A 14,257-nucleotide genomic window follows, 5' to 3' on the forward strand; every position below is an offset into this window, starting at 1 on the left:
GGGACCCATGGTGATGAACAGCCTGTGATATTTCATGAAAGAAGGGTTGATGTTGGGATGACTCCGCTAGGAGTAGGGAATACATTTATTTAACTTGGTATCCAAGGCATCCAATCAGATCATCTGTAGTCGGCTTCCCCTCATTTACATACCCAGTGCAGTATAATCATTTACAAGAATGAGGGTAGATGACTTTATGGCAAGACTTAGGCCCCGAGAAAACCCAGTTCCTGACCGCTGTGGCAAGACGGTGCAGAGGCCTCAGGAAGAGCCTTCACAGAGAGGTGGATTGAGCCACTGCAGTAGAGGTCCCTTTAACACCAGTGCTCACTCTTGACCAGCAGTGAGCCCTTGACTCATCACCGGCCTTGATGGCTCTCAGCCTGCTCACGGCCCCACCACTGAGTGGGTGGACCCATTGTGGTCAAGGGTAATCTGTAAATAAACAGTTGTTACCAGACAGTGCTGGGACAGAAGCTAAGGGGTGAGCGTGTGTGGGCAGGCGGGGAGGGGAGTTGGGACGCAGGGACTACAGGCTCAGTTTCCCAGTACAACAGAATTACAAGTAAAGGAAGGTCAAATGAAATCGTTTAAGGCAGCGTTTTTCAAACTGAGAGTTACTAACTATTCCTAGGTTGTGAAATCACTTTAGGGGTTTACAATCAACGTTTTTAGAAAAATGAGTAGAACAGAATACAATTTTAAAAATGCCTAGTACATCACACACAACAAAGGTGAATATTGTTTTACAGAACTCTGGGTTCAGTTATATTGGTGTGTGCTTAATGGTGATTTAAATTTCTTCCTTATGGATGACAGACAGTAGAAGTTTACAAGCCACCAGCCTAGGTACACCAAGTATAACTAATACCGGGCCTTCCATGATTAGTAACAATAATAACTAATATTTATACACTTAAAATGGGTCAGGTACTGTTCTAAACTCTGTACATATATTAATGCATAAAATCACCATAATAGCACTGTCAAGAAGATACTGTTATTATGAATTTGGCCGATATTCATACCTGAGGCTGAGGTTGAAGATTACATGGCTAGTAAGCTGCAGAGCCAGGACTCACTCCGAGGCCGTGCAGCCAGAGAGCCTCCTCTCGCACCTACCTTACCTACTGCCGCAGACTTCCACACGGAGGCTTCTGGGAGCCTCTCAGTGAGCCAGCCTATTGGAACTCTCCCCGCTCCTTGCTTGCTCTCGCTGCCTTCTCTAGACACGGGTACAAAACTATTGTAATGTGCCTGGCAGCCTCTTTCCTTGAAAAAATGGGATTATAAAATTAGCTAGAAGTAGGGATTTGCTGTAACAAAGCAAGCATTAAGTTCCCTGCCATTCATGATTGTGTCCCAAAAAGTACCCATTTCCCTCCTCCTCCCCCAGGATTACCTGTAAGACATTCCTGGTCTGAGGTGGGTTCTACCTTGTTTATATGCTAACCAGTGGGAGAAGAAAAGAAAACCCTTCACAACTGTGGAATAACAGAACTTAGATGAAAAATTACTGGAACCCAAATATGTGGCATGTATTTATACATAAGTTTCCTTGCTTTTCAGTATTTTAAAATAAAAGCACACCCTAGGTAAAGTGAACAAGAAGTGTAATTTAACGTGAAGTGGCTGGGGAAGCAGAGCACCCTTGAAAGAGACCCTCCAAGATAACATTTTTAGAAGAGTCCTCACGTCTAGAACCAGTCAAAGCACATAAGAGATGTTATTCTATGTTGGACTATGATTATCCAATGATAATGTCTTAAGATGATTCTGAATGTGTTATTTCGTTGAGGTCTTTCTTTGGGGAATAGCGTGTTTTTGTTCGTTCGGGTCTTTGCAGGTAGATGGGAAAGTCAGCGTGAACGGGGAAACGGCTCACGGCGACGAGGAGGAGCAGGAAAGCGGGGGTCCCACGGAGGCCTGTGCGCCCTCCTTAACCAAGTCCCAGAGGTTCGAAGGTGTGGCCCGAGTGCACGGGTCCCCCGTGGAGCTGAAGCAAGACAATGGTGGCATCGAGATCAACATAAAGAAGCCAAAATCAGTTCCCCAAGAACCGACGGTAAGAACCAAACTTTTTGTCCTCTTTGGGATGATTCCATGGTGAAGGAGTCTGCTTTAAAAAATAAGTAGGTCTTGAGAACGACCATTTCTCTGGATGTGGGTGTGTGTGCTAGCACTGCCCTGACAGGGCACCACCACCCGAGCGGCATGAACAACAGAAACTAATTGTCTCAGAGTCTGCTGGCCAGAAGTCCCAAATCCCGGTGTTGGCAGGGTGGGTTCCTCCGGCTGGGAGAATCCGGGCCTCCCCGCTGGCTGCTGGCAGCTGGCTGCTCCAGCAGTCCTCGGCGCTCCTCCGCGCTCCTCGGCTTGTGGCCGCATCACCCTGATCTCCGCCCTCATCTTCACCTGGCGCTCCCTGTGTGCTTGTCTGTGTCCAATCCACGTCTCCCCTTTTTAGAAGGATGCCGGTCACACTGGATTAGGGGCCACTCCACTCCTGTATTCCCTCATCTTAGCTAACTATATCTGCAGCAACCCTACTTCCCAGTAACATCACATTCTGAGGGACTAGGGAGGGGTTATGACTTCAACGTATGAATGTGGAGTGGGCAGGACACAATTCAGCTCTGACAGTGGCTATAAAGAAGGTGTAATATGAATTATGAATAAGAAAAACTTTCCTTGTCTTCACACTATTGGTGCCTAGTGTTGCAGAAGCATGAACTCTCAAAATCCTTTTCTTTCCTGTTTGTCTAGGACCTCATTGGACTTGTTAACACAATTTGAAAGTAACTGCTGCTATCAGAACCTGACTGCCCACCCTTGATAATATGTGGAAAAGGGCAGCTTTCTTATTAATTAAAAAACCTCGTTCAAACCCAATCTAATCCTTACTAGCTTAACCCCTTAAACTCAGAGTCATTAGAAGCACCATTGAATGGCCAAGCTGAAAAGTGTTAAGATAATTCAAGAGCAGCAGAAAAAGAAAACTCAAAAGAACGTTCTCTTTGCCTCTTGGGAGTAGAAAAGTCCATTGAGAAGGGGACAGGTCCTCAGCTTTCACACCAGAAAGGCCCGAGCTGCTCATGCTGATCAAAACCAAACTCCCCGCCTCTGGTGCAGCCCTGCTTTCGGGGTGCATGCTGGCCTTGATTCAACCCCATTTGTTCTCACCAGAGGCTGATGTCTGCAGTTTTAGTTTATAGCATTTGGGCTGGGATTGTAAAGGATGGGGAAAACTGTCACGATTTTTCCCGCAGCACCTAGAAAGGTGTGGTCCTGAGGAAAGCTTGCCTCCTAGGTCCAGGGCTGAGTTAAAGGGATCAGCTAGCTAAACTCCCCCAGCAGACGGGAGATTCTTTTCCTTATCTCCGGGATTTGTCTTTGGAAGAATAAAAAACGTTTTCTTCTTATAAGAGCTGCGAGGATGTGATTCTTCCCCACAGAGCTCAAGCCCTGTGAGATTCCAACTGGAATAAACCAAAATAATTTCCTCACCATGGTAACACATTTGCTGGTCTCCAGGAGCTAGGTTTTGTGATCCAGGCCAATGCTGAGTCTCTCAACCTGGAATTTCACTTGGCTTTTCATGGTAACCCTCTCTGAAGAGTCTACAAATTACCATGAGGTGAAATACTGATTCTGCCAGCAAGCGTGGAAACGTTATACTGGTAGAGTCAACACTGACTTAACGCTCGTAAATTTAAGTTAGAAGTTCTCCCAATTAATCAGATATTGCAGTGCTGGATTGCTTTTCTGGGACAGTCGGTAATTCTCTTATTTCTCTTTTGCCGCACTGACCGATGGGCATTTTCTAAGTCCTTGTCATGAACATATTCCCACTCCTCAGTTTGGTGACTCCCTCAGGTCGCAGGCCCTCTGCACATACTGTTGAACACAGCTCTTTCTCACCGAACTGTGCAGAGGCCACCGTGCAGCTGCCCCGCTTGTCCCACGGCACTTGCCACATCACAGAGGCACACAGGGCTTCCTCGGGCCCCACAGGTTACTTACGGGAACAAACCCTAAGGCCCCTGCTAACTCCCTACCCCTCACTAGCGCTGCCCTCTGACCGTTCCGTTGTTGGAGTTCAGAGGAAACGGTGCCCCCGGCTGAACAGATTTTATTCCTGGCAGAAGTTAAAGGAAGAAGGGGAGAGAGCAGATGGTATAAGGCCTAAACTTCCTAAAGCAACTGTTTAATCTCCCTTGTTCTAAGCTTTTAACCCTTTGGGGGGAAAGCTTCGCCCGTCCTGCTCGGAGACGTACGGTGTTAAGTACAGGGCTCCTCACACAGGAGGAAGGGGGGTTGGTTGGTTTGGTTTTAGAGTGGCAAAGCTCCCTTAAAAATATGCTCATTCTCAATAATTACCCATTTTCTTATTTTTACAATGATCAAAATGGAAAGCAAGTAGCCTACTTTCTTTTAATGCAAGGCCTTTTCCACTTCGAGTACTGCTAAACTCCCTGAAGACAAAGAGAAGACAGATTGAAAGATTTCAAAGTGAATACATATCCCCCAAAATATCTTATTTTAAGAGAAGCAACACTCGGTGACCTGAAAAAATATCAGGTTATTTCAGGAGTTTATACAGTATAACGAGGAAAACCCAAACAAAGGTGGCCTTATGAACCTTCCTCCTGGGAGGCAGCTCGACCCTGGGCAGACCCGAGATGCAAGTCCAAACTAAGGGCACAACCTAAACATCGCTTCCTCCGTGTGTCTCTTCCTTGAAGAAACTGCCTAGTTTGGAGTAATTTCTAGTTTGATAAACCCTAGTGAATAGGTCATTTATTTACCCTGCCTCTAGTACTTTAGGCTCTTGAATTAACTAATAAGGCAGGGCTCTTACCTTATTTTCTAGGTAGATAACTATCCGTGTATATCGATTACACTATAAACTAAGTTGTTAGCTCCCTGTATGAAATTTTGGCTCAGTACTAAAACCTTCTTCATACTTGCTTATACTTGACACCGAAAGTTTTCCGTTCAGAATGTGTTGCCCCAAAAGTCATTCTAAAAGAATCTCTTCTCCAATAAACCTGCCCCTCGTTGTATATGGGATTCTCCATCTTCCAAGGAAAGCATTTCTTGACTATGTTACAGCCAGCGTATTCCTGTTGAAGTGGTAGAAGCGGTGATGGCAAGGTATGGCGACCAGCTTACAACATGGGGCTGCACTTCCAAGCCTCCCAGGGCTCGATACCAGCTTGGACCTGATTTGCTCTTTTTCATTCATTTGCCCCATTCTGTGGGACTGTCAAAGGAATAGTGTTCTTCTGTTTAAATAGTGTCTTTCTTCTAAAAACTGCATTCCCAACAGATACACTTTTTACAGAGGAGTAGCCTCACCCACCACTAAAATGTCATAGTTCCCTCCCGGCGAGCTGGAGCTAATCAAAGGGCACAGAGCAGTAGGCAGGGGCTTGAATCCAGGCCGTGCTGTGGGGCAGCAGGGAAGGCTGCCCCCGGGACCCCAGTGGCACAGGAGGAGGTTAGAGTGTCGGCCTCTTATGCTGGCACGAGCATTGCTGTGCAACATTCTGTCATCTCTTCAGGTTCCTTCTACCTCGTCTTTCTCATGGGAAACAGTTGGGATCATGGATCTCTAACTTGAGAAATAGATACTTGCCCTGGCTGCTATGCCTCAGTGATTGAACACTGGCCTGTGAACCAGAGGGTTGCCAGTTCAATTCTTAGTCAGGGTGCATGCCTAGGTTGTGGCCTGAGTCCCTGGCTGGGGGTATGTGAGAGGCAACCAGTTGTTATTTCTCTTCCTGTTTCTCCCTCCTTTCCCATCTCTCTAAAAATAATAAATACAATAAAATCTTCAAAAAAAGAAATGGACCCTAAATTAAGTTAAGTTTGCTATTATTATTGTTATTCTAATATTCTGCTGTATCTACTGACACCAGCAACTCCAGATCATCCCCCGTGGAATCATCTCTAAATAAGGAGATTGGGATGGCAATGATTTTGCCCATGGTTACGTGTTTAACTGATAAGCCTGAATTGAGGACCTACTCTGTGCCCCATTTTTGAGATAGAAAAAGAATCTCGTAAGCTTTCTGGGAAAGCACTTTGCATAAAGCAATTAAAGTATACAAAATGATATTTAATTAAGTGCTAGGTAATAGGGTCAAAGACTAGAAGGGATGTAAGAGTTCAAAGAACGGGTAAGATCCTGATGGGTTGCAGTTAGTCAGGAAGATCTTGTGTGGGATGTGGATTTGGAAACTTGACCTTAAGTGTAGGATTTGCATTGAAAAGGAGGAGGGAAGCAGGCTCTTCTACATGTTGGGAATATTCCCATCTTCCCACACTCCATGTGTTGGGCGCAGCAGAAACGGATGCATGGACAGTGGTGAGGAGTCCCCGGGGGGCCCGGCGGGGATCACAGAGCTAAGAGGTCACGAGGGTGACTAGATGCTGTATCCTCCAAGTGAAGGAACACGTTTCCCCTGTCTCCCCCTGGGGATCTCTTAGATATTCCCCAGTGGAAACCTGACAATTTTTTAAAAAACTCATGACAGCACAAATACAGACTTCTAGAATCCAGGACTAGAAGAGAATATGGAAGGTCTTCTAACGTGAGGACTAATTTATTTTGTTCAGTAACCCAGGGAAAGATATTTTATGTCTCCCTCAAAGCTTTCCCAGTTTCTTCTTGACCCACTGTATGTTGTATTTGTATTTGAACCTCTTCTTTCCTCGATGGTACTGAAAATGACCCTTTCCTAAATACATATCCTCCATGCACTAGGTCAAAGATCAAACCCCTCCTGAGCAAGTTAAACTGTCTGAGGGTCAGTTATATTTAAAATGAATAGAATAATATATGCATCCAATGGTGGTTGTGAGAACTCATGTATATGTATGAATTCATGTATCATGCATGATATTAAGGCAGCTCATAGCAGTGCCCTTAAGTTATTTTTAATACTGTCATACAACAAATGAGAAAGAGTTACAATCTATTTTTTCAAAAACTCAGAAAGGTGATAGGTGTAAAGTTTTTTGCATTAAAGTAAGACCATCAAAATTACCATCTTGAACAGATGTGAATTTCATACAGACAAGTGAATTCCTTGTTGTCTTCCAACTCTACCTGTCAGTCATTCCAGTCGTAATTCTCGAACACACATGCAGATGTGAACGGCTTTTTCCAGAAGATGATTGCCCTTGCAGATGGCTCCTGTGATTCTTCCTTCAGCTCTTTTGCTTCTCTTATTAATTCACTTTTCCCCAATTCTGGCTTCCCTCTGGCACCAAGACGCCCAGGACCCCCACCCATGCATCTCTCAGTCACTCTATTCCACGACCATTGGTCAGCTCCCTCTTGTGGACTCATCCCAGAGGATGCCGCGCACCCACCCTGCTGGCCAGGGCTTCCCACCAGGTTTTCCGCAATTCTCCCTCATTGACCAAGAGCCAAGTCCAGTGATCAGATACCTAACCTACTTCACCTGTTCTTCTCAAACTGCGTAACTAGGTCTGTTTTTTCCACCTTGATTAAGATCCAGGCTTCCCTCTCGAAAATTCAGTAGTTTCCTAATGTCTTCTGATCCAGGAAAGCAGACAAGCAGATCTTTTTTTGAAATATTTCATTTTGCAGTGAGCACAGCATGAAGGCATTTGAGTAGGTGCTGTTTTTCTTACAACTGAGACCAACTACAAATTCCTTCTAGACGTCAAATGTCAGCAGACATTTCTGCAGAAACTTTTTCTCCTTCTAGAAGTAGTGGTAAGGATGTTAGATTTAATGCTCTTTAAAAGCCATTAAAAATCTTTAGGAACAGAAGCATTTACAGACTTCAACAAAGTATACATCAGGGACAACAACACAATCAAACCCAGCCCATCTTACCTGGACCGGAGCCTCTCATTGTTGGTTCAAAAAGTTTAAGGCAAAAGGAAAACACTTAGGGAATGGAGTAGCTGATTGTTTATGCAGATCGTCTCTCATCCAATGAAAATAGACATATATTTGGGGGGATAAAAGCAAAGGGGCAAACACATGCATGGCGTATGCGGCCAGAACATAAGTAGACTGACTTTCCAGGCTTGTGTCCAGATAAGTTATTCGAGACTGGAGCCAGGAAATCGCTGAGTCACAGAATGGTAGCTCAGCAAAGGACCTTGGACATCACATTTTCCAGTCTGTACCGGTTTAATGATCAGTCCAAGTTCTCCTAGTTACTCTGTCCTAGAAACGGGACCAGCCACGCCCTAGGTCCCAGGAGGGTTCTTGGTCTCCCTTCTGATTTCCAGTGCATTCCTCAATGTTGCCCTCTGGGCCAGTCCACCAGTAAGAGTCTTGTTAAAATAAGCAGCAAGATACCTAGTAGATTCTGTGGCTAGACCGTGTCCACCTCAAGCCAGAAAACTGTCACCTCCCACCCGCGGCCTCAGGGCTGAGTCTGGCATCAGAGCCAGTTTGGATCATGTTCTCAGTCGAGAGGAAGCCAGCTCCTGGCTTAGGCCCCTGTAACTTTTCTGTGCTCTCATTCATTGGTGTCCAGGGATCTGTTTTATTTACTTATTTTCATTCTTGAGAAGGGAAGGCCCCTCCTCTGTTTAGGAAAGTGTGGGTCAGAAAGTGAATTTTCCAACAAGGCGGGTTTGTTTCAGGCAAATCTCTGAGTCTGTCAGGACTGGTTAAAACTGCCAATTTTGAACTCGTGGCCTTTGAAATAACGATGTGAATACAAAAGTAACAAACCCTTGAGATAGAGTATGCCGACACAAGTCCATTAAACTGGCATTGGGGATTCCCCTTGTTATATATAGTCTATAGGTATTGCTGAATACAGTAAATTGTAAAGAAAATATAAATACCTATTACTCCAGCTTCTCAGAAACTAATACTAAGATTTTTAAATATGCATTCTCTATTTTTTCTCAGTGCTTATAAAATATTTTCTAATGGGCTCATGTTATTCAAATTGAATTGTAGCTTGCTTTTTCTCTTCATTTATCCTGAATATTTTGCTACTAATAGCGTGATTTCAATGACTAGCATGCATTTACACTAAGCTGGTTTAAATGGATTGTGGACCTGATTTGAAATCCCTAAAATGAAGTGATGGCAGGGGACAGTCTGGTCTCCAGCTGCCCTGGGAAGTGGAGACTTAGCTAACTTGCCTCCTGAAAGATTCCAGAGAGTTCTTGTCTTTAGCGGAATAAATGGAGATGGAGATGTAGGACAGAAAGAATGAGGGAGAATAAATGACAGGGAAAGGGAATATAAACAGCAGTCTGGATCATCTTAACAATTAACGTGGGACCCTCAGGTTCTAGATCACTTCTTACCAATCAAAACCTTCAAATCTCCAGGGAAAACTTGGAAGTGGGTATGACTCTCACCCTGATGATGGGGCATTGAGGCTACCAGCACAGGGCTGGGCACCCGCCTCCCTTGCCTGCTAGCACTGTGACCCTGGGTAAGCCGTTTAGTGTCCAAGGCCTCAGTTTGCTCAACTGTATAAAGGGAATCATTTTGGTACATACCTCAGAAGCTTGGTCTGACAATTAAATCAGATAAACCATGTGGTAAATGCTGGACATGTTGATCACGGCTACGATAGCCAAAGGACGAAACCTCGAAAGCATCACTTTAAGGGAGGATAAATCGGGGCATCTGGGAGCTCAGTGTCTGAGTGTTAAGCCGTATAGAAATGCATTCAGAAATGAATGAGAATTCTTGAAAGTGGAAGTTTTCCATTAGTCTCACGTAAGTAAAATATTTCTGGAATGTGATGTGCGAGCAAAATAATTCTCAGTGAAGTTGTGCTTGAGGATTTTGTCTCCTTCAAATTATAAATGATATCTGAAGGACTTGAGTTGTCTTATTTTACTGATTCCAATAGGCGCACTCTCCACCTTTGAGCAACTCTAGACCGGATGTCTAATACTCAGTAGTCAGTCATCTCTAACAGACAGTGTGTCTTCTTTCTTAGTAGCGCCTAAAATAACACAACCTAATATTGGTGGCATCCGAGATTTAATAAAGCACGTGCTTCTTTTTGTTGTTGTTCATTGTGGGCCTGGGTTTTTGTGGTTATTCATGTTACTTCTAATAATTGGAAACACCAGAGCTCTCAATAGTTAACTGCAGATTTGTTTCCCAACCTCAGATGGCTTTCTATAGCCTAATCCAATTTGGGGGGGAAACCTAAAAATCAATATTTCTGACCATATTTTATATATTAAATCATAAAACATAAAATACTACCATATATTGAAATTTCTGTATGTGGAGGAGCAATTTAACTTAAAGAACCCAACTTATTATTTTGTAATGCTCAACTGCTACTATCTTTTGTAATCTTCAAATGATACTGTCGTATCAGTCATTAATATAAAACTGTGAACACACATATACAACATATATATATAATTTAAAAAGGAGAATCTTCAGTGTATTTAACTATTTTCACTCTTTAAATCTCTTAAAAGGATTCAGTTCAGGCTTGTTGATATGTTAGAAAGTTATAAAATCTATTAAATAATATAAATGTAATTTTTATTTCCTGCCTAGGGTTTTAAAAGTGCATTTTAATTTAATATCATGTTCTTTCAGAATTGGTACATGTTATCCATCATTAGAAAATGCCCATCTAATTATGAAGATTTCAAAACTACCCCATCTTCCAAAAGACCCCTTTCTGCCATTAGATGCTGTGTAAAGTCTTTTAGAAGCTTGAAGAGGATGTTATTTAATGTTATTTGTGTATTTTTTAACTTAAACATTTGCAAATAATTTTTATTTTTAACAGTGTTTTTTCCTAATATTTTTATTGTGGTAAAATGCACATAGCAAAGTGTATTATCTGAAGCATTGTGAAGTGTACATTCAGCGGCATCAAGTCATTCGTATTTTTGTGCAACCGTCACCACCGCCCATCTCCTGAACTCTTGTCATCTTGCATACGGAAGTTCTCTAACCCTTAAAAAATGGCTGTCACCCTCTTTCCCAGACCCTGACAATTACCATTCTACTCCCTCCGCCTTTCTTCCTGTACCCCAGGTCTGGTAACTACCATTCTACTCTGTATTCTGTTCTACTGATCTATGCGTCTGTTTTTATACTAGCACTGTACTGTGTTGGTTACTATAGCTTGATAGTATAGTTTGAAGTCAGGAACTGCGGTGTCTCCAGCTTTGTTCTTCTAGCTCAAGATTGCTTTATCTATTTGGGGTCTTTTGTAATTTAAGATTTCTTTCTTCCCATTCTGTGAAAAGTATCATTGGAATTTTGATAGGGATTACACTGAATCTATAGACTGTTTTTGAGTAGTTTGAACATTTTAACAATACTAATTTGTTCAATATATGAACACAGGATATCTTTTCATTTACTTCTTTTTTTTCAATTTCTTTCATCAAAGTTTCATAGTTTCATTATACAGATCTTCTACCTCCCTTGTTAAATTTATTCTTAAGTATTTTATTCTTTTTAATGCTATTATAAATGGGATTGTTTCCTTAATTTCCTTTTTAGATATTTGTATATTGATTTTATATCCTGCAACTTAATTCATTTACTTGTTTTAACAGGGTTTTTTTTTGGGGGGGGAGTACAGTCTTTAGGGTTTTCTTTATATAAGATTATGTCCTCTACAAACAGAAACAATTTTACTTCTTCCTTTCTAATTCAAATGCATTGATTGATTGGTTGTTTGATTGATTTTTTGCCTCATTGCTCTGGCTAGCACTTCCAGTACTATGTTGAATAGAAGTTGTGAGTATGGGCACCCTTGTCTTGTTTCTGATTTTAGAGGAAAAGGCTTCTACCTTTTCATCATTAAGTGTTATGTTAGTTGTGAGCTTATGAGGTTTAGGTACATTTTTCTATATCTAATTTGTTGAGGTACAATTTTTATAGTCTATAATATTTAGGTACATTCTTCTATACCTAATTTGTTGAGAGTTTTTACATGAAAGGATGTTAAATTTTGTCAAATGCCTTTTCTACATCTATTGATATGATCATATGATTTTTATTTTTCATTCTATTAATATTGTATATCACATTTATTGATTTATATATGTTGAACCATACTTTCATCCTTGCATAAAGTTTTACTTTCTAAAAAAAATTAATGACCATTTCCACCAACACATTAACTTTTTTTTATCTTCACTTGAGGACATGCCCACATGAGAGAGGGTCAGGGAAGGAGAAAGAGAGAGACTGGTTGCCTTTTCATAAGCACCCCTACCAGGCACACAATCTAGGCGTGTGCCCTGACTAAGAATGAGACCCACAGCCTTTCAGGTTATGGGATGAGCCTCCAACCAACTGAGCCACACTGGTCAGGACCCAATGTGTTAACTTTGAAGAGCTTTTATTTTGGCTGCTTGAAAGGCAAAATTTGATTTATAGGTAAAAGGTATATACTTATGAGAAATCAATAAATCCAAAGCTTCTTGAGATCCCATGGGGATATTTTATAAAGTATTTAATAGTGCCTTATCTGAAACCAATTCTAGTCCTTATCTTAAAACCTTTTAAGATTTATAAAATATTTTATTCACACTTTACAATTTCAACTCTGGCCTTTTATAATAAAACACTATTACTAACAAACATGACAGTCATTAACTTGTCCTCTTTGGTTGTGGAGGTGTATTTTAGCAAGTATTTAATTCGACTATCATTTACTTATATCATGCAAATACTGTAATATCAGTGGGAGAATTTTGGAATTCACTCTGGAGTCAATTGGCTCCCAACAAAAGATAATGTAAAAGTACGTTGATTTTATTTTATGATTATAGAAGCAATACGTAGTCATTGTAGAATATTTCAGAATACAGAAAATTTATTTGAAAAAGTCATCCAAAATTTAAGCACATTAAAAATAATCACTATTAACATTTTAATGTTTCCTTACTGTCTTATATATGTACTAATGGAAATATGTGTGCATTCATATAGCATATATAAAATCTTATGTATACAGGCATCATATTGAATATACAGTTTACATTTTTTAACCTAACATTAGATAATAAATATTTTCACATATCATTAACTATTGTGCAACACCCCTTTATGATGGCATGGTATTTCCTGTTTTGAACACAGAGTAATAATTAATTCAGCCGTTCCTCAATTGTTGGACATTTAGGTTGTTCCACATTTTCTTGATGGTGTAAATTCCATCAAGCATCAAACTGGCACCCTCGCGGTGCTGCTGCAGGAGAAGCGCATGAGCATCACACTGATAAGCCGCGGTGCTACTGAGAGAGGTGGACATCATGGTGATGTGCCAAGGGAGTTCCACGGCAAGATCCCAACTCAGTGGGAGAACAAGGGAACAAAGGCAAAGTTCACCTCTAGCTGCAAAAACAGAAAGGAAGAGACGGATTCAAAAACTATTGTGGTAGAGCCTTGGCAGGACTTGGCAGATGATGGGCACTCAGGGGGCCTGAGTCAGGAAACACTTCAAAGTTTAATTTGTGCAATGGGGGAAATTCATGCCAGGACAGAAAGCACTGGATTTGGCAGAGGGGCTTGTCCGAGGGCAACATTTAGTCCAACATTGAGGGTGAGCCATTGACCATGACGGTGATGGTAGGTTGGCCGAACTAGAGCTTTGGTGGACTCCGGGGTTAGGAGATGAAAGTACAAGTCATCAATTGGAAACAGAACGTAGTGGAGAACCCCAGGGAGTAATCAATATTTTACATTGGAGGGTGACTCAGCACAGGTGGGGAAAAATAGTTGGAAGTTTTTAGGAGTCACTTGTATTTTTATGGAAAGAAAAGAAATAAGAACTGGTAGAAGTCCAGAGAGAGAAAATGAATGAGAATATCAGAACTCGAGTAACAGAGTTGTTGAGAGCCCAGGAAGGAAGGGAACATCAGGAATAAATTCCACAATGCTGAGAGCCACAGGCATCTATGCTGAAGGCAAGCAACTGGGAGGTTACTTGTAATCTTAACAACAAGAGCAAAACATTTCCCCACTGTCGATATGACCCCAGGCCACCTTTAAAGGCATCTGGAAGCAAGTGTGTAGGGGCAACTATGATTTTGAAAATTCGGTGGTAAAAGGAAGGACAAAATGGGCATGTGCATCTGAGGCAGCCAGAGGGTGTGGGCAGGTGGCTAGAGGGTGTGGGCAGGTGGCTGGTGGGTGTGGGCAGGTGGCTAGAGGGTGTGGGCAGGTGGCTGGTGGGTGTGGGCAGGTGGCTAGAGGGTGTGGGCAGGTGGCTAGGGGGTGTGGGCAGGTAGCTAG

The 14,257-nt window shown here is 42.0% G+C and overlaps 1 protein-coding gene across 14 annotated transcripts in view; it reads left to right on the forward strand.

The window, feature by feature from the left end:
* The window catches only part of LIMCH1 (LIM and calponin homology domains 1), a 315,721-nt gene that overhangs the window by 265,377 nt on the left and 36,087 nt on the right, over positions 1-14,257 (forward strand). For all 14 annotated transcript variants that reach the window (XM_045833958.1, XM_045833959.1, XM_045833960.1 and 11 more), the window contains one exon: positions 1,847-2,065. In XM_045833958.1, the coding sequence (XP_045689914.1) occupies positions 1,847-2,065 (219 nt within the window). The remainder of the gene's footprint in view (positions 1-1,846; positions 2,066-14,257) is intronic.

The sequence above is a fragment of the Phyllostomus hastatus genome, unplaced genomic scaffold (genome assembly GCF_019186645.2).
Source record: "Phyllostomus hastatus isolate PE091 unplaced genomic scaffold, TTU_PhHast_1.1 phas_contig_196, whole genome shotgun sequence".
Taxonomy (NCBI): domain Eukaryota; kingdom Metazoa; phylum Chordata; class Mammalia; order Chiroptera; family Phyllostomidae; genus Phyllostomus; species Phyllostomus hastatus.